Source organism: Ailuropoda melanoleuca, chromosome 6, assembly GCF_002007445.2.
Source record: "Ailuropoda melanoleuca isolate Jingjing chromosome 6, ASM200744v2, whole genome shotgun sequence".
Taxonomy (NCBI): Eukaryota; Metazoa; Chordata; class Mammalia; order Carnivora; family Ursidae; genus Ailuropoda; species Ailuropoda melanoleuca.
In genome coordinates this window covers 92231039-92251479 of record NC_048223.1, presented here as the reverse complement: position 1 = coordinate 92251479, position 20441 = coordinate 92231039, and the positions used below count along the sequence as shown (strand labels likewise).

General features: G+C 43.6%; 1 protein-coding gene across 5 annotated transcripts; it reads right to left on the bottom strand.

The window, feature by feature from the left end:
* On the bottom strand, positions 1-19519 carry HNRNPF (heterogeneous nuclear ribonucleoprotein F). Of its 5 annotated transcripts, none has more exons than XM_034662886.1 (5): positions 19378-19421; positions 18975-19039; positions 7822-7978; positions 7186-7324; positions 1-1918 (listed from the first exon to the last, which is right to left on the bottom strand). In XM_034662886.1, exon 5 carries the CDS (start codon positions 1865-1867, stop codon positions 623-625), a length of 1245 nt encoding a protein of 414 aa, XP_034518777.1. In that variant the 5' UTR covers positions 1868-1918; positions 7186-7324; positions 7822-7978; positions 18975-19039; positions 19378-19421; the 3' UTR covers positions 1-622. The 5 variants fall into 5 exon arrangements, 4 of the variants coding, with proteins under 4 accessions (XP_034518777.1, XP_034518778.1, XP_002917333.1 ...); XR_004626199.1 differs by lacking the exon at positions 1-1918 and adding an exon at positions 5296-5341 and having other exon boundaries at positions 19378-19519; XM_034662887.1 differs by lacking the exons at positions 7186-7324; positions 7822-7978 and adding an exon at positions 5275-5341 and having other exon boundaries at positions 19378-19446.
* Positions 19520-20441: the final 922 nt, after the last annotated feature.

Here is a 20441-nt window from a genome sequence, read left to right as displayed (position 1 = left end):
TCATTGTGAAAAAATCTTTATTTTAAGAAAAAAATTTAGTTAACAAAAAAATTTAACAAGTTTCACTTAGCAAAATACACCCAAAAGGAAATCACAGTACAAAGAAAGTTTTAAGTCAAGGCCTCACCAATTCCTACAGTATTAGTAATGTGTCTCAATTTTCAAAACTAACTTATTTTTTAAAAGCTTAAACTTAACCTAAAAGATTTTAAATGAAAATAAACTAGAATGAACAAACATGAGAAATGTTCCTCTTTTAATCAGGGATCTAGCACCTTGAGTTTTCCAAAAAAGCACGTCTCCCCAATGTGTTCACGGTGATGTGGTGTAAAAGATCCATTTAATGTACTTAAAACTACTTTAACTCAGGTAACATCACTCTGAAGTACACTACCAAAATGTTAATTGAGAAAAGCTGAAAATAGTTTTAGTTTACTCAATATCACATGCTAGAAGAAAGTTTGCATGAGAAAACACTGAAGAGGTAATTTTTTAATCCAGATTTCACAAACTCATGGTGCAAAATGGGTCCCACAGCTTCCTCTAGAGTAATAATTGCTTTTCACTGCTTGTTGGCTGCCTGTGAAAATTTGATTGCAATAACTCAAATGCTCCTACAAAACTAGTCATATCCACCCATGCTGTTCTGACCTCCATAGCCAGCTCCGTAACAGCCGCTCACAGACTGACTCTCGAGGCCACTGTAAGTGGACTGGGCTGACACCCCCATGCCTTGCATCATCTGGCTGCTATATGCCCCATTGCTGGCCCCAGTTGTGGAATTCAGGAAAAGTTCTATGTATCTGTGTTGCATGTTGGCCCGGTCTTTGGACATAGCTGCCACAGCTTCTTCGTGAGTGGCAAACTCAACATCAGCTTCACCCGTCACTCTTCCATCAGGGCCAATCTCAATATGGACTCTCACAGGGTTGAGTGGAGAGAAGAAGTTGTAAATGTCGTTCTCTGTGGCTTTGTATGGCAGCCCTCTCATGTGGACGCAATGTCCAGTGGTACTCTGGACAGTGAACTCGCCGTCTCCGTATCTGTGGTCATACATGCCTGAGAGACAGTAACTGAGGTCTCTCCCAAACAGATCGGTGGTGAAGCCGTAGCCATCGCTGAGGCCGCTGTACTCCTCATAGCCCCCATAGCCTGCACTATACGCACCAGACCTCATCCTCTCCAGGCCCGCTTGCTTGACAATGCCAATATACCTCCTGGCTGTGCCAGGGCGGTCATAGGGCCCCGGCCGCTGTACAGACATGAACTTCAGAGGGGGATCGGAGTATGACCTAACTTCTTCCTGACTGCTCTTGAACACTTCAATATACCTGTGCCCTATTCTCTCCTTGTGCTTCCCTAGGGCTTTCTCAGCTAACTCCTGTGAGGCAAACTGCACAAAGGCTTCCCCTGTAATCTTGCCCTCGGGGTCCACAGGCAGTGTGATCCCGTTTGGCACAATTTCCAACCCTGAGAAGAACTGAACAATTTCTTCCTTGGTGCATCCAAATGGGAGTCCTCGAAGCCGCACGAAGCCATCATTGGCGGTGTCGGCACTGTTTGGACCACTGTGCTTCAACACCCAATCCATCTCGGTTCTGTGGGACTTGAACACCTCAATGTACCGGTGTCCCATGCTTTCCCTGTCTTTTTTAAGGGCCATTTTGACATCATCTTCTGATTCAAGTTCAACAAAAGCCTCACCACTCTGCCTGCCTTCTCTAGTGTAGATGAAATGAACGCCTGCAGCCCCATCATGAATTGTGCAGTCAGAAAGGAAATTCTGCACATCCTCAACAGAGCAGGACCAGGGCAGGCCACGGAGCTTGACCACAAAGCCTTCACCTCCCTCGGGGCCCAGCATCATGGACACTTGAGAGGACAGACGTCAAACAAGCTTGGGTGCAGCTTTTTGTGGCTGAAAAGAAAGCAAAAACTACTTTACATAATTTTTCATTTATTATATACAAGAATATTGCAGTAAATCTTGTTTTCCTGACTTAACAGATGAAAAAAGAGAGTAAAATATGTTAAGAAATACACCGAACACACTTGAGCTGAGATTCAATCCCAGGTGTCCCCCAAAATGTATGTATTATTCACAGCAGATTGAAAAAGAACACATTAGTAGTCTTAAAATACAATAGCAATCTGGAAGCTTCGGCCAATAAGCCAACACCTATCAATTCTAACAGTCAATCATTTTAAGTTTTAGAAAGGAAGACAAAAGAATAAAATAAGCCAATATTTAGAAATAGTAAGAGAACTTTTCAGAACTGGAGGAAAACAGATTATTACATCGCTCAAGTAAAAGGACATTTTCTTCTTGTTACTAAAGGCAAAGCAAATTTGTAATAAATATATGAAATGTTCAACTGCACTACCATCAGGGAAAACAAATTATTGACAAATACCATTTTGACTCACGATGATTTTAATAATTTATAGTAATTTAAGCATTTGATGAAGTCACTCTACGTAGCACTTATCATTTTTTTAAAAAAAACTACCAATATGCAAAAGGATAATTTTGTAATGACTTCAGTCCATCCCCCTACAACAAATGAAATTCGTATGTTCCTCCTCCTTTATTGTATGTGCCCAGTAAAAAAGCCCAGGAAGATTAAGTATCTGACCTGTTTCATGGTTAATACTCAAGGGCACACAGCCAGGCAAACGTTTCTTATTTTGGACCAGACAATTCTTTCTTGTGGGGAACAAGCCTGGGCACCGTAGGGTATTATGCAGCATCCCTGGCCTCTGCCCGCCAGCTGCCAACAGCACCCCCCTCCGCAGGTGTGACAATCCCAAAGGTCTCCAGATATTCCCAAATGTTCCCTGGGGTTTAAACTGCTCCCAGTTGAGAATAACTACTATAGAATCAGGGCCACCAACTTTATATATTCTAATTGCTCCTACCTTCAGCTGATCGCCTCAAGTCTAGGAACTCATGAACAAGGAGCTGCTTCTCTTATTAGCTGACATCATTAGCAGGATCACAATCCTGCTCTGGTCCCAATTCCACTCATTCTAGAGAAATTATTTTTTTTTTAGTGAGCTCCATGCCTAGGGATAAGCCCAACGCAGGGCCTGATCTCACAACCCTGCTGATCAAGGGGAGTCAAGACCTGAGCTGAGATCAAGACCTGAGCTGAGATCAAGAGTCAGACACTTATCAACTGAACCACCCCAGATGAAGACAACCTCCTTAGTAATTAAATATGCCCACTTCTAACCAATGCCACAATATACCTTCCCTGACATCAACTTTGCCTCCAGCTACTTGCTGATTTGCTGAACCCCTCAGTAAAATCTCAGTAGGCAAGCCTCTACTGTCACCTCTACTCCTCACCATTGAAAGGGCAAGACCTCTCATTCCTTGGCAAGAAAGAGTATTTTCTTATTTTCATTTTACTTGTTCCCACAGCAGGATTTAACTACCCCCTCTGGAAATCCTTTCTCCATTTGACTCTTAATGATGCAACCATCTCCTGGTTTTTTAATTCGTTAGGTATGTTCTCCCAGCTTCTTCCTGTTAGTCCTTTTCTACACAGCCTCATGTGCTCTCCATGGGCAACTAGACCTGGGCCCAGGACACTCTAGTCCCCACCCTCAGGTTTCCTGGTATACAAAACTCTACTCCATAGCTCCTACACACCATTCATTTTCTCTGAAACTTCTATTAGCACCCCACCTACAGATGAGGGGGGGGAGCCTTACCTGTCATCCTGAGGTTCTAGAAAGAAAGTGAAATAATCCTCGGGACAACTTCGCCCAAGCCCTCAAATCCAAAGAATTCATTACCTCTCTGGAGTGATTCCATTCACCACCCTAACCAATGGCCGTTCCTAAATCCTATTCAAGTACTCTTGACTTCAACAAGTAACATAAAAGTTTCCCACAGTTCTATACTCAGTCCCTAGCCATTGCATGGCACAGTAAGAGCTCAATAATCCCTTTGTGATTTCAATTGTCAACATTTTTCTTTCTGCATTGCCCTCCTACCTCTTTCTACTTCCTCATTTCTAATTCCACTACAAACAGCCCATGCCAGGATATTCTTATCCGGTTCTTAAACTTCTCCAAGTGTAATGGCTAGCCCTTATTGCAACCCAATCGGCAGCTCAAGTGTTCTCCTAAACCGACTTTATGTCATTTTCCTGTTCCAAATCCTGTGGCTTCCCACTGGCACTGGAACATAAACCACAGAGCTAAGGGTACTCAGACCTTGCAACTTTGGCCTACAACACACTTATCTAGCTTGCATCACTCCCATTAAAAACAAACAGCAGCAAAACAAACAAACAAACAAACAAAAAAAAACAAAAAACCAAAAAACAAAAAACCACTCCTTTATTTATTTCTGTGCCTGGAATATGCCAGGCTTTCTGCTCCCTTGGATTCAACCACACATGGTAATTATCTCCCCAAATATACCCCACCCAACCTTCTAACTAAATCAAACTAATCCTTAAGGTCTCAGCTCAAACATACTACCTTCCCACAAGATGTTCCCCTTCTACTATAAATTACGTCTTATGGTTCTATACTCCCACAGCAATCTTGCTGATTTGTTTAAAATGTGTCTTCAAAACTGCTCAGAGGGCCTAGCAGGGACCGACAGACTGTTCCATTGGTCACTGTGGCCCCACCCCCAGCACAGCAGGCCCAAGATTAGCAAGAGATTAACTAACGGCCATGCGAGGTCAACACCTTCCTCTACAATATGGCAGTCTAGGCTGAAAAAGACACGCAGGAAGCCTAAACGTCACCGACATCTCATATAAAAATTACTTAAGACACCTAAGAGTACAGTATAGACTATAAATGTTTTGCTTCAGAAAATAAAGTTACAAAAACAAAGTGACGTCTCTGAAGAAAAGGTGAAGAGCATTCTTTTCTAAAACACGTATCTACACATAAACTTCCGTTGCTTATTTATACTCCAGAATTAATTTTCTCTTGCATTTCTCACAAGAAGTCCTAGACTTGCTAACTCCATATTCTTCTAAACTTCCCATGGAACGCAAATCTAATTTTAGGTGCAAATATAACTCAATATCCTTACTTTGCCCTCAGAACCTTCTACATTTGGATCCCTTGTGGAGTTTTACAGTACTTCGGACATTAACTAAAATTCAATACAACAGTGCTATAGATTTCTGCTCCACATTAGATTTAAAGCTAATGACAAAAATCTTACTTCACAGTAAGAAACATCCTGCTTCAATACACCAAATGGATACAGCAATTACTTTTCTTGAAAGAGCTCACCTTAAAGAACCACCCAGGGAGGGGATGCCCCACAGTCGGAGACTCTCCTGGTAGGTAACGAACTGTCCTAAAAAAAGAGTGATATGGCCGTCTTGTCTCAGTGCCCCAGGAGTCACCAGAGCAACCAGGGGTACTGTGGTTGGGAAGGGCTCCAGCTCTGTTCCTCTTCCTGGGTAGAGGAAGGACTGGGGCTGCTGGAGGCTTTATAGCCCCAGGCTTCCATAATTAAAGCACGCACCCGGGGCTGCCCCCACAGCATTTAAAAGGTTTACCTTTTCATAGGGTAATACAGAGGATAACAGCAGGGAAACATCTCACCAGCCTTGATGAGACTTAGAAAACTCTTAAGCTCTGTGAGGAAATCTAATACCGAGGGTGGGAGGGGCTTCTTCTTCAGAGAGAGGGTGGAGTAAGGCCACAACAGTCCCCAGTTGGGAAGGGACCGAAGGGGCAGGTGAGACCCCCCGGCAGCAATGATCTTCACTGGGATGAGCTCCGTGGAGAGTTGATGGCTAGAATTGTTCAACAGGATTTACAATTTACAAGAATCCAGGCGATGGGGGCACGGAGGGGGGTAGGGTGGAGATACTCAACGTCTTTCCTCCCCAGTTTTATTTGGTAACTTCATTTCTTGTGAGCTGTATTTGCTCTGACATTGAGAATAAAGGGAGGAAATGTTGAAATAATGCTTTTCAACAGGAAAAACATCATCACTACCACTGCCCACAGCCAAGTGATGAAAGTGTCCCCAAAGGCTAGGATACATGAAATCCACTAAGTGCCTCGGGTAACTAAACCACATTATTAGTTTTGGTAAAGTGTAACTGGTAAAGTCAAGTGAATTCGCTGAGCGTGTTGTCTTAAAGATAAATTTGCCTTGTCTTACTAGCCTCCTGTATTAACATTAGATACCATCCGGGTGGTGGTGGGGAGCCCAGTATAAATGTTAAGTACTACAGTTTAAGAAACAATAACTTCAAATTCTCTGGAAGATGGCTTTCAAAAAGCTTCATCCGTCCCTCCCCTGTGCCCCCGGAAGAGTGGAATCTAAAAGGTAGAAGAACCCAGGCATCTTAACGACTTGATTCCCTTCTTCTACGGTTTCCCCCAGCTCCTAGCTCCTTCCAGTGTTGTCTGCAGACCAGCATCTACGGAACCCTCCTCAGACAAGAAAGCGCAGGGGCGATCAGACACAGAGGCCAATTTTCACCACACTGAAAGGCGGCGCACGCACGCGCGAACACACGCTGAAGCACTGATGAGAGAGCACGGGTCTCACTGGAGCACCACCTTGCAATCGCTCGAGTGTGAAAAAATACTCTTAGGTCCCGCACCTGGAGATTCTAATTTAACTGTAGAGGATGTGGTCAAGGATTTTGCACAACTCCCCCAAGTGAGTGGACTGTATTGGGTGCACAGACCACCATGGATGGATGTTGTTAAAATGCAAAGATTCAACAATAGATATGGGATAGGGCAAGATTCTGCATTTCTAACAGGCTCCTAGGGCTCCCGCGAGACTCTCCTTCACTCTACTGGTTCGACGGGATTTAGTTCGGATTCAGGCAGATCCAATCAAGATAAACAGGGTGCGCCTCCGAGTGCCACGACTGATTAGGTTTATCTACCGAGTACAAGGGCGGCTTCAACTCCCATCCTCTGTTCAGGGAGGGGTACTCAGTGGAACCCCGGCTTCAGCCTCCTATTTGTTTGGGCGGCAGTAGGACCTAGAGCATTTTCACCCTTATTTGTAAATAATTTTCACCCTTATTTGTAAATAAATACTCACTTGCAGCTGGTATCACGCAAAGGCCAGGTTGCCCTGATTACTCAAAGTTCTACTCTCAAATCAGTGAGCGAAAGACTCTGCCTTAGGACTACGCAGGTTGACTTTTTTGCTCTAAGACTTACCGCTGAGGGGAGCAGGACTGATTTCTATTTTCATCAAATAAGCGCGGTTTACAGCCAAAGGACCCCTAATTCCACCCGACGCTTTAAAAACGCAGAGGGCTCCGGGGAAAGTCCAGATGCGTCGCCTTTTGTTATTAACCTGAAAATGAAACTCAACTGGCTGTGCGCAAACGCCTCTTAGGAGGGTTGGGACTGCGCTCTTCAGCTCGGAGCCGCGCGGGCCGCCAGGGGCGCGTCTGAGCGATTTCGGCGGGAAGCACAGCGACGGTCGCAGGCACTGAGCTCCTCGGGCGGGGGAACGCGGACGAGGTGCGGGGCGGGGGCGCTCACTCGGCCTCTACCTGGCTGATGCGAGACCCTACGGTCCGCCAGGCCCCACAGGAAAAGACAGACCCCGGAGCGCCCCTTTCGCGGGGCCTGGGCGGGGTCAACAGGAGCTTCCGGGGCGGGACGAGCTGAGCGAGGGAGGAGGGAGGAGGGGAGAGAGGCTTCCCGGGCAGAGCGGAGGGGGAGGGGGGAAAGAGGTCACTGGGCGAAGGCTTCCCGGGCCTGNTAGCGGGAGGTGGGGGGTGGATTGGGGGCTGGGTGAGGGTGGATGGGCGAGCGGGTGGGGGTCGTCCGCTCGCGGCGGCTCACCACGACGGGTCCGGAGTCCGGAAGGCCGGCGCGCGGGGCTGCGTCCCGGAGGCAGAGGCCGCGTGACTGAGGGCGGCGGGCCGGACGTGGGTCACGGGGTGTAAAGGAGGAAGTGCCACCGATGGGCCCGCCAAGATGTCACCAATGGAAACGCGTCCTGCAGGTGCGGCCCGCGGCCCGCGCGGTCGGCCCAGGCAGGAAGTGGGAGGAAGAAGGGAAGAAAAGCAACGAGGAAGACCGTTCTCAGTGAGTTCTGAGGAAAGGTGCCGGAATGGGGAAAAGTCGAGAGGACCAGAGCTGGGGAGAGGCAGATTGGTACGATTTATGTGGAAGGAGAAACCATAAAATTTAAACAAAACAAACCCCTCCCAAACCGAAACATCTCTGAAAGCAGGAAGAATTCAGAATGGAAACTAATGCACAAAAGGTAGAACCTCTTTGTATATACAATACCTTGTTTTATGTATTTGGCCATAGACTCATGTAAATATTTTACATGAGTTTAAAAGATTAATTTTAAAACTCGTAATTCTTAATACCCAACAAAGAATTACATTTCATGAACTTCTGAATCCGAGTTCAAAAGAACAATCTTGAGAATAATTATTAAAGCAACCGCAGGGGCACCCGGGTAGTTCAGTTGGTTAAGCATCTGCCTGCCTGCCTTCTGCTCAAGTCATGATCCCAGTGTCCTGGGACGGAGCCCTATGCTCCGCGGGGAACCTGCTTCTCCCTCTCCCTCCCGCTCTCCCAGCTAGTGCTCGTGCTGTCAAAAAAATAAATAACATCTTGAAAAAAAGCAACTGCAATGTGAACAGTTTTATATTAAGGAATTTAAAATATTTAGTTGTAATTATAGTGCTATGGTTTTATTTTTGAAGTCAATACTTAGAGGTCTATTTGATGTCTAGAATCTGGTTCGAAGTCGGAGTGGACCGAGTGGGATTACAGACGAAACTAAAGGGTCATGATTTAGTAATTACTGAAACTGCGATGGGTACATGCAGTTTCCTTATACTTTTGTCCCTGCTTTTCTGTATGTTAAATACTTTTAGTAATGAAATTACTTAAGAAGAGAAAGTCGTATGAATCTACTTACTAGAAATAACTATGAAATGAACAGGATTTATAGGGAAGAGGAACCTGCTAGGTGAGGCTATGTATGCAAAGCCAGACTGTGGCAAATGAGTTCAGTCCTTCATTACAAAATAGCTCCAAGGGAAAAGACCAAGTGAACACTTACTGAATAAAAGAAATTTAAGAGCTTTATCATGGATTCACAACACAGGACATATTTGGATTTTGAGTCAAACAAATTGATAAACACTGAGATATCTGAACAATGACTAAAAATTTGATAGTAAGGTTTTTTATATTCAAGTATATTTTACTTATTTTAGATACAGAATTGTAGTTATGTTTAAAAATAAAGGAATTAGGGGCGCCTGGGTGGCACAGCGGTTAAGCGTCTGCCTTCGGCTCAGGGCGTGATCCCGGCGTTATGGGATCGAGCCCCACGTCAGGCTCCTCTGCTGTGAGCCTGCTTCTTCCTCTCCCACTCCCCCTGCTTGTGTTCCCTCTCTCGCTGCCTGTCTCTATCTCTGTTAAATAAATAAATAAAATCTTTAAAAAAAAAAATAAAAATAAANTGTGAGCCTGCTTCTTCCTCCCACTCCCCCTGCTTGTGTTCCCTCTCTCGCTGCCTGTCTCTATCTCTGTTAAATAAATAAATAAAATCTTTAAAAAAAAAATAAAAATAAAAAAAATAAAAATAAAAATAAAGGAATTAGTTTCTAGAGTTTCATTCACCAGAAGTGTCTGTGGATGAAACAGTGTGTTGGCTGGAATTTGTTTGAAAATTACTAGGTGGGAAATGTAAAGAAAAACTGCCCCTGATTGTGGAAGCAGGGTGACAAGAATCAAAATCCAGCCGTCCCATGGAAAGTTATACACAGGCACTAAATTTAACTCATGAATTCAAGAGAAGTAAAACAATATTCTGAAGAAAAATTAACCACAAAATTGGCTTCTTTTTGGAAAGAATAACTCTACGGAACTTAAGAACCTTGACTACTTTCTAAGCATTTATTTCACTTTTTGAAAACCTCTTCAAATATATTCTTGGTAATTTATATGGTTGGTATGTGTTCTCTCATTTTATTTGAATGTATTTGTTGCAGTTAAGTTGTTTTACAGGTGCCTTCTTGGCTTAAGTGGTTTGGTGACACTGGGGAGGCGACAGTTAATAATTGATCAGCCATGATATGGCTCCTGCCTGGTGAAGGAACAACATGTACCAAAGATACCGGGAGCATGCTGTACTTAGACCAATGAAAGGAAAGCAAAGGAAGATCCTGCATTGTCTCGAAAGCCTGGTTTGGTATTTTGTACTTTAGTCTAAGACCAATGGGAAGTCATTTAATTGTTTCAAAATGGAATGTGGTATAATTTGTGTTTCTGCTTTTCAACACAACAGTCTAGCGCTATCTGGAAAACAAATGGTGGGAACAGATGTGTGGAGAGGAGATGGGAAACAATGAGAAGCTCAGGAAAAACTGATGGTACCCTGCAATAAAAACACTGTGGAAGAAATGAAGCAATTGTGCAAGGATTTGAGTGATGTGCAGTAGATAAAATTTACCAAACTTGGGAGAGTCATTCATTAACTCAGAAATATTGTGCACGTACAAAATGCACACACTGTGCTAGGTCCACAGAACAGTGGACTAGGAAATCAGTAAAGAAAGGAAGAAATAGGGCTCCCTGCTCAGCGGGGAGCCTGCTTCTCCCTCTGCCTCTCCTCCCTGCTCATGCTTTGACAAATAAAATCTTTAAAAAAACAAACAAAAAACGAAGAAATACATGTATGATAACAAATTCTTAATGACCCAAAACTAGACAATGGAGATTAATTTACACTGGGGCTCTGAGGAAGTGACATTTAAACAGATCCTAAGCATGAGTAGGGGTGGGAATGTGAAACTTTTATCCCCTGGTAAATACCTAAGGTATAAAAGTAGATTTTAGAAGACCCTATTGTTTTTTTTTGTTCCTTTGTACATTATCCTACTTCTCTCTCAATGCTTGTTCAAATTCTTTATATTTTTCAAATGCAGCCCTTTGCCAAGGTCTGTTTTTGTGTTGGTTGCTTTGTATAAATATTTTACTTTTTGGTGAATCCTTCTATTTTTTTTAAAGATCTTTTTTTTTTTTTTTTAAGTAATCTCTACACCCAATGTGGGGCTCGAATTTAACCCCGAGGATGAAGAGTCACATGTTCTACCAATTGAGCCAGCCAGGCGACTCCTGGTGAATCCTTTTAATCTTCATACTCAGTTCTTGTTAAATTCACAGAAGAGGATTTTAGATATTATTTCGCTGCTTATGTCTGTTTTCCACTTGAGGAAGAAAGATGGGTCTGGGGAAAAAGCAATTCCCTGTCTAGAGACAGTATATGAGCAGAACCCAGACCCCTAATTTATTATGGATAGTTTTCCCGTTCCACTGGAAATTAGACTGGAAACCTCAAAAGTCTCTCCCAAACCAGCAATTTTATAAAGTCCCAATTTAGTGACTCTTAACATTTCTTGCTGTCAAATACTTAAGAATCTGACGTAGTTCTGAACCAACTACTTCAAGAAAGCACACCCCCCCAGAGTTGTGCCAAAATTTTCAAGGGGCTCAGGCATCTGAAGTGTGAGAACTCTGACCCTAATCTGTACAATAAGCCAGGTTTGATACACAAAGCTACCTCAGAGCTATTAAGGAGAGAGAAGCTGTAGATGGATCATTAAATGTTATTAACATTCTAAATGTTTATTGCTAATACTACATTTTAATCCATCAAAGGAGATATATATGATCTTTATGCAACAGGAAAGCTGTTTTCCATTATCTTTGCATTATTAGGGCTTTTAGTTTCCATACTGTAGCTAAGTCTGGGGTAATAATACACTTTCCCTCAATGTTCATTTCTCAAAAGCTGTGTTAACAAAAAGTAAAAAATAGTATATGATGTTAGGTAAATTATATCTATATTGCTTCTATTAAAATTAACACAGGGACAAATTTTTACCCAACATAGAACAAGCAACTGTTGCTCTATGATATTATCGACTGCATTCTGCAGGTGACTCAGGAATCAAAATCTAAGTTACCACAGAGGAAAAAAATATATCAGGTGAAGTTTTCATAAAAAGAAACACTGCTATTTAACTTCCACTGCTAAAGATAAAATTTGTTTTCAAGTGAGGGAAAAATTTCATCATCTCTATTAATTGGTAATGCTCTCCCCACAGTAAGAAATGTGATTCAGCATATCTAAGAAATTTAAGGGGGGGTTGTTAAAGAAAATACAGTCTCCCAAACACCTCCCCTACCAACTTTCCTGTAGCTCTTTCCCCTGAGTAGGTGACCATTCAGATCCCAGAGCTGGGCAAAGGCCTCAGGAGGCCTTGTGGGTTACACTCATGGTCTCGGTCTCCAGAGAGATGGTTACAGTGCGTGCCCGAAGTCCCTCAAGGGGCCTAAAGCTTCCTCCTGGGGCTCTGTGCAGAGCTGACACCTTGTCAGGTCCCATGCAGCTGCCATAGGAGCGAAACTGCTGTAGCATCTTGTGCTCAATGTTTGTCGCTCAGGGGACCACAGCACACTGCCCTGGGAGAGTGGAGAACAGATCCAAGAGGAAATAAACACGACAATGCACATGAGAGTGGCTCAAGCACCAAGAGAGAATACCATGCATTCAGACAGCAGCTTAGAACAGTAGACAGTTTTAAGGGAATGAGAAGTGCTGGACAAAACACTAAATTTTTTAACAGAAAAATATGAGCACTTTCAGACACTCAATTACAGAATATAAAACTTTTTTAGTACTAAAATTTGAATTTTGAATTTATAAAGTTAGTAATAAACTGAAAGCACAGTGGCCTGAAAAACCAAGTGGAAAAAATATCTCAAAACAAAGAGAAAGAGGGAAAAAGATATGAAATTTGGAGGACACAGATGTAACCCGAGACAAAAGAAATAACGTGTCAGTAACAGGAATTCCAGAAGGAGAAAAACACACAAATGGAGGCAGGAGAACAGATAAAGAATGAAAGGAAGATTTTCCTGGCTTAAGATAAACGTGGTCGTGTAGTTCCCAACAGATATTTTTAAAAGACACAACCTAGGCAGGCATGTGTTGCTAAAACTCCTACATTTAAAGTATAGAAAAAACGGCTTTGGAGAAAGAACAAACTGGATACAAAGGATAAAAATAAGATAGTTAACCACACGTGCCTACTGAACACTTGACAGTGACAAGTACAAATTGAGATGTGCTGTAAGTATAAAATGCACACCAAACTGCAAAGATTAAAACAAGAACATAACATCTCAATGTTAAAATGCTGATTACACATTGAAATATTAACTTTGGATAATAATCAAAATATATTAAAATGTACTAAATTAAAAATATTAAAACACATTCCAACTCATTCTACTAAGGCCAGTATTACCCTGTTTCACGGGATGAAATTTGTGTCCAAAATTTAGATGCTGAAGTCCCAACCCCAGCACCTCAGAATGTGAGATTTGGAGATAGTCTTTTTACAAACTGAGATTAGAGTGGGCCATATTCCATTATGACTGGTGTCCCTCTAAGGAGGCGAAATTTGAACGGAGACAAGATGATACAAAACACAGAAAACAGCCATCTAACAAACCAAAGGGAGGTCTGGAATATATCCTTTTCTCATGGCACTTAGAGGGAACCAACACTGCTGATGCCTTGATCTAAGACTTCTGGCCTCCGTAACTGCAAGACAATAAATTTCTGTTGCAACCCAGTCTGTAGTATTTTGTTATGGCAGCCCCCTAGTAAACTAATACAATCTCATACCAAAACCAGACAGACATTACAGGAAATAACTACATTCTAATATCCCTCATGAGTACAGGTGCAGAATTCCTCAACAAAATACTACAAACTGAATCCAACAACATGTAAGAAAGATTATACACCATGACCAAATGGAATTCATCCCAGGAATGCTTAAGGGTATTTCAATGTAAGAAAATGTTCTTGAATTAGGTAGCAGTAATGATGGTTTTCACAATGTTGTGAATATACTAAAAACCTTTGATTTGTACCCTTTAAACTGGGTGAACTATATGGCATGTGAATTATATCTCAATTAAATATGAAACAAAATAAATCTGTCATTCATATTCTGTTGGACAGCGTAATTCGAAACAAATTTTGTGTAAAGCAGAACAAAAACCTACGGAGATTCCAATAATGGATCATCTCTGCAATGTAGAGACTTGGGTGAGGAATTTGTAATATTCACACTATTTGAGAATTTTTGTAAAAGAGGCATACTGTCACAGAAACCTAACAGGAATTCAGAATTTTTCATTCTAGTCTTTCCCCCCCTTAATGATTATCGCTTTTTGTGCTGTGTTTAAGAGATCTTTTTCTTAGGCCAAGGCCATATGGATATATATATATATATTTTTTAACTGCAAAAGCTCTGCTGTTTTCATCTCCATTTTTATGTTTTGATCTACAATCAACCTGGAATTGATTTTCCATTTCCAAGAGTGTTAGAATTAGTTTATCAAGTTTCATGGGCTAATTTTGCTCATGAACTCAGATGGAAAGATCCTAAAGAAATTATCAGCCAACCAAATCCAGCAATACACAATGCAATAATCATGACCAAGTTGGGTTTATTCCAGGAATGCAACTGTAGCTCATCATTTCAAAGTCAATCCCCGCAATCTGTCACACTGACATATTAATGAAGATAAAATGAGTTAACTAAGAATTTTTCATGTTTTATGGGAAATGCTAAGAAATATCCTACACAATAGAAAGGAAAAAAGGAAATTGATGAATTCCTCTATAAACTGGGAGTAGGGAAAACTTTCCTATGACCCAAAACCCAGAATATGGGAAGATACTGAAAAATTTCATTACATAAATACGAACAAAAATCCCAAAACAAAAACCTCCGAATCTCTAATGCATAGCTAAAAAACACCAAGCTAAGCAAAAATACCAATGATAAAATGAGAAAGACATTTCCAATTTTTCCCTAAAGCATTAATATCCTTAATATATAAAGAGGGTCTAAAAAGAGAAAGTCCAACCACCCAAAAAGGAAAATGGGCTAGAGGTAAAGAGAGTCGACAGAAAAAGAAATGACCTTTAACATGAAGATGCTCCACCTTATCCATTTAAGATAAAGTAAAATTTAAAATGAACATTTAAAATACCTACCATTTTGGCAAGAAATACAGAAGTTTGAAAACACATCCCCTTGGCAAAACAAACCCTTTCAAATACCATTTGTGGAAATATTAAATGGCCAAAAGAAAAGCAAAGACACCTGTAAAAGCTATTCATCTCAGCTCTATTTCTAATAGGAAAAGTCTAGAAACAACCCAATTGTCTACCATTAGAAGTCCAGTTGAATAAACTTTGGTGGACCCACTTAATGAAGTATTACACCTTAAACTAAGGAAGGCATCAAAGACCACTGCGGTTGTGTCAAGAAAGTCAGGAACCAATCTGAAGCGCTCCCACTGGTCACAAACTGGGTAATTTGTGCACCAAAGAGAATAAAAGCCACAGTGGATTAACACACATCCTATATGTTAAAACTCATGACTTCATAATGATACCGGACAAAGTGTCTTTGGCACATGGTAAAGATCACTAAATTATGTTAGATATTGATGAACATCAGGAAACAATCAAAAACTTAACCTACCATTTATAAAGTACAACTTACAATAATCATATGATTAAAAAAGAAAGTTTCCTCTCTCTAGAAGTATTCCTACTAATAAGTGAGAAGGAATATTTAAAGTGTCACTAATTTGGAAATATAAACACAACAATGGATTTAGGGAAAGACCATCAATGGCTGCTAACATCACAAAGGGGGAACACAAATGCCTCCAGCAGGAGTACATAGCACCTCCAAAGAAGTATTCTTTCCAAAAAGAAAACCTCAGCAGAACCAGAACAGCCTTTAGAGGTAACTACCATTTTACAGAAAATGCAGAGGTCAGAGATTCAAACACCACCATTGAATGTAATCAGAAAAGCCAAACACCCGAGGAACTAACTCTGTGACACTCAACCCAATTTATTCAACAAAGAATAGAAAACCTCTAGATTGCACTAATAAGGTAGCTACTTGTCCACCCTTAAAATGTGTCTACTACAAATGAGATGTGCTGTAAATATAAAGTACACACTGGATTTTGAAAGCGTAATTTGAAAAAAATGTAATTTAAAAATATTTTGAACATATGTTAAACAATACTGTTAGAATGAACACATTTCTTTTTGCTATTAAAAATATGAAATTACATATGTGGCTTGCACTGTATTTCCACTGGACAGCGCTGCTCTGATTAAGAGAATTTGAGAGAGAGATCTCTACCAAATATAAGGTGTGATCTTGTTTGGATTCCAGCTATAAAAAAATATTATTAAAGAAATATTTACAGTAGGTGCATTTGAACACGGCGTATATGATGATCTCAAGGAATTATTATTTTTTCAGATGTGATAATGGTACTGTAGTTGTATTTTTTAAAAAACCTGTAGAATATAAGCTAATATATTTATGGATAAAAACCTTATTAAGTCTGTAATTTGCTGTCAAATAAGCCAGACTGGCCTTAGATGAGCCGGTGTCTCCCTCTGATCTGCCTCTTGTTTTCCACAATAACTCCAATTCGGGGCAGTAAGATGGGATAAGGGTCTCTGGGAAAGGAGGGCTGTCCCTGTCAGGCAGACCGGAGTCCTATTCCCTCCCTGGGCAAGTGACTTCATTTTCCCCTGGGCCTCCATTTTCTCATCTGTACAATAACAGCAATATCGCCCCCCCCACACCGGTTATGAGCATGTGACTTTAAAATACGGTCAAACTCGTAGCTCTGTGCCTGGACCCAGTAAGGGTCAATTAACATGCTTCTACAAAAAGTCTTGAGAGCCAGAACACCCCTTCCCATTTTTGCAGCCCCCGTAGGCACTTATCCTGGACGAGCACCCTATGTCTCCGCTCTCTCTCTCCTTCAGAGTTTTGCCCGTATCTGAGGACTAACCTATTTAGTCAATCTTTTCACTTAAATCAATTCACATTTTTACTTGAATACTACAGAAAGCTTTGCAGCAGTATTCTTAAATGGAAACCAGTCATTGCTCAAAAAAAAAATTCCAAAAAAACCAAATACCATAAAAAGAATGTTAAAATAGAAAAATTAAAAATAAAAAGGAGACCGTAATATAGAATAAGGCTCATCAATTTACAGAAATACGGGCACAAGAGATGACTGAAGATGGGCTTGCTTAAATATTAGAAATTAGTAACATCAGCAATCTCTCCCAAAATTCATTAAAAGTAGAAATTTACTCACTTATTTTGAAATGAAGAATCGTTCTAGAAATTAACACTGAAAACATTACTTTTCACGGACATATCCTAATGTATTTTTTGTCTAACCAGAGAACCCGAGGTATTTTCATTCTTACTAGAAATTCAGAAACAAATAGTTAACCTTTGAAAAACGTGAATGAAAGTAACATAACTATACTGATAGGTAATTTCGACAACGTTTTGAATTGAAAGGGTATTTGAAACCTTCAAAATTCTTCCCAGCTCCACCAGGTTCCGGATACCTGAGGCGCGGCCCTAACCTCCGGCATCTCGGCGCCCCCCCCCGCACCCGGCGGTTCCCCCCTCAGCGTGCCGCGGCTCGTGGACTCCTCTCCCGCCACGCACGCGGCCCGGTGGCAGATAGGAGCCCGGACGCCCCCCCCCCCAAATAGTAGTGAGAACTAGAGAAGGAAGCATGTTCGTTCGTCCTAGGGCCTCGGGGAAATATACTACTGCGAAGAGCTTCCAGCGAGCAGGCGGGCCGGGACCCAAGGGACGCGGGCCCGGCGGCCGGCCGGGGGTGGGGGTGGGGGCGAGGTCCTGCGAGAGCTGGGGAGGGGGCTCTCCCGGGTCTGGGGATTTGTCTGGAAAGAACCTTAAAGCTCCTTACAAATCAAAGGTACAAATCAACGGGGAGGGGCCTGTGGCCTCCCAACCAGGTCTATAAAAAACCAGGGTCGGTCGAGTCCCCGAGACTCGCTCGGCGTCACCAGGCCGCCCAGCGCCACTTTCAGTGAACCACGCGGGAACACTGAAGGTAGAGGGCGCAGCGCGAGCGCCGGCGACTCCAGAAGTTTCTTAGGCGCAGTCAAGAATCAGCAAAATACGTTCAAGGATACAAAGAAATAAAAGACAAGGAAAAAGAAAAGGCCGATTAAGCTCGGTCCGCAAAAGTGTGGTCACCAGGCAAAGATAACGAAAACCAGAGTTTCTACCCAAAATGTGGACACTATACCTCTAAATGCAGGAGACAAAACGCAGACTGGCGCTCAGGACACACACGCCGCACGGAGAGGAAGAAAGGGCCGCAAAGACGGAAAGTGGAGGCTCAGCGAGCGGGAACGTGGGAGGGGGGAGGAGTCAGTTCCCAACCAGTCTGGTGCAACTCAACCACGTGAAAGTACTGCTTTCATTTTTAAATGAAGCCCCTCTCCCACGATCGCCAGGTGCCCTCACGCTATTCCTGGCAGGGGCGCTCAAGCTCTGCTACCCCTGGAGCCCGCACCAGGCCTTTCCTCCCTTCCTCGCGCGGGCCCTGCCTCCCCAGGCCCTAAATCTCAGCCCAGCGGTCCAGTCCTTGAGTGTACGGCCCTTGATCTCAGGCCTGCCTCCCCGCACCAAAATCTCAGCCCAGTGGTCCAGTCCCCGAGTGTAAGGCCGTTGACCTCTGACCCGACCTCCCCCGACCCCAATTCTCAGCCCCGCCACCTCTAGCCCCAGTTAGCCCAGCCCCCGGTCTGTAAACAAGCAAGAGGCCTTTGACCTCAGATCTTACCTCTCCCGACCCCAAGTCTCAGCCCCGCCGTCCCCAGCCCCTATGTGCCCAGTCCCCATTCTGTCCCCTTGTGCGAGGCCCTTGATTTCAGACCTAGCCTCCCCGGACTCCAAATCTCAGTCCCACTGTCCCCACACCCGAGAGCCCAGTTCTCGGTCGGTCCCAGCTGTGCGGCCCTCAGTCTCGGACCCGCCGCCCGTCCCGCCCCTCACCTTGGGCTCCAAGTCTCCACGCTCCCGCTCTTCACATCCGGCACCTCGATCGTCCCTCTGAGCACCTAGAGGAGGGTGGAACGCGGGGAACTTGGCAGTTGTAGCTGAGGCAGTTGAGGCTTGTTTACCATCACCATGGAAACCCCTGGCTGCGCGCCCTGGGCGGGGCCTCCGAGGGGCGGGGTCTGGCGCGCGGAAGGCCCGAGTGCACAACTCCCGCCCGTCGAGCGCACGCGGCGTCGAGCGCACGCGGCGTTTACCGCAGCCTTGTTGCTGTGGGTTCGCCCGATCCCCGCTCTGCCCTGCACCCCAGCACCCAGGAACAACAGCCCGGGAGCCCGCGCCCCCGCCCCACTTCCGGCTGCTGGCGTAACCGCCGGCCGGTTTCCCCGCGGAACCCCACCTTCTTCTCCAGGAAGATACGGCGCAGGGATACTTCCACCACGGATCCGGAAGGACGCAAGGCGCGCAAGGCGCGCAAGGAGCGCGGCGGGGCGGGGCCTCGCGGCGGGCGTCCAGGGGCGGGGCTGCGAGGGCGCCATTGTGACGCGCATGGAGCGAAGCCAGGGATTGGTCGGCAGGGCGCGGGGCAGGGCTGGGGCCGGCGGAAGTGGGCGGTGTTGAGACAAGAGCGGCGGGACTCGGGCGAGCCCTTCGCGGGGGGCCGGGAATGGGAGAGGGGGGGTATCTGCTAATCAGCAGTGTTGAGCTCTTGAATGTACTGAGAGTCCCTCCCAAAACCGTGAGCTTAAAGGACTCCTGGATTGAAGACCAGCGTGAGAAGAAAATGAGTTATTTCCTGCCGAGGAAGAAATAGGGAACCGAAAACACCGAGACAGATAAAGGCGGCTCCGATTGCCGGATTTAGGGAAAGATTAACAGGTTTACTGAGGTGGCTCAAGTGATTATCGCTTGGGCCGAGAAGCCCCCAGTCTCTGAAGGTGACCCAGAAGGCCTAGGGAGAATTCCAGGTTTTCAGTCACAGAACACCTGAGACTATAGGGTGGGTGGAAATGGCTACCCAGTGGAGATTTTCTTGATGTGTTACGGGGTTAGTAATTATTACCATGTTAATTTTTGGAGACTCTTCATAAAGAGGAAGAGATCAAGCATTCATCACAGATTTAGCAGAGCAAATTATTTTAAAATCACTGGTTATATTAAGGGAATGCTTGGAATAGTGGCAGATTATGAGTGGATGACAGTAGTAGAGGAAAGAGCAGTTTGTCAAAAGAAGCTGATTCTAGGAAAGAAAAATGGGAAAAGTAAAAGCGAGAGCTGTCAGAGGAGATGAAAATGTACAAGGGGAAAATTAAGGCAAAATTACAGGAAAGTCCTACAAAAATCAGGTAGGTGTTTTTAAACCCCACAATGACTCCATCACAGCTCACACTGTAGAAAACTCTGGTTCTAGAGAGAAAATGGAAGCAGCCAATCTGAGGCAAGTATTAAAATTATACCCAAAAA

Coding starts and splice junctions, on each gene's coding strand:
- HNRNPF (XM_002917287.4), bottom strand. CDS start 1,867: ATGATGCTGGGCCCCGAGGGAGGTGAAGGCTTTGTGGTCAAGCTCCGT.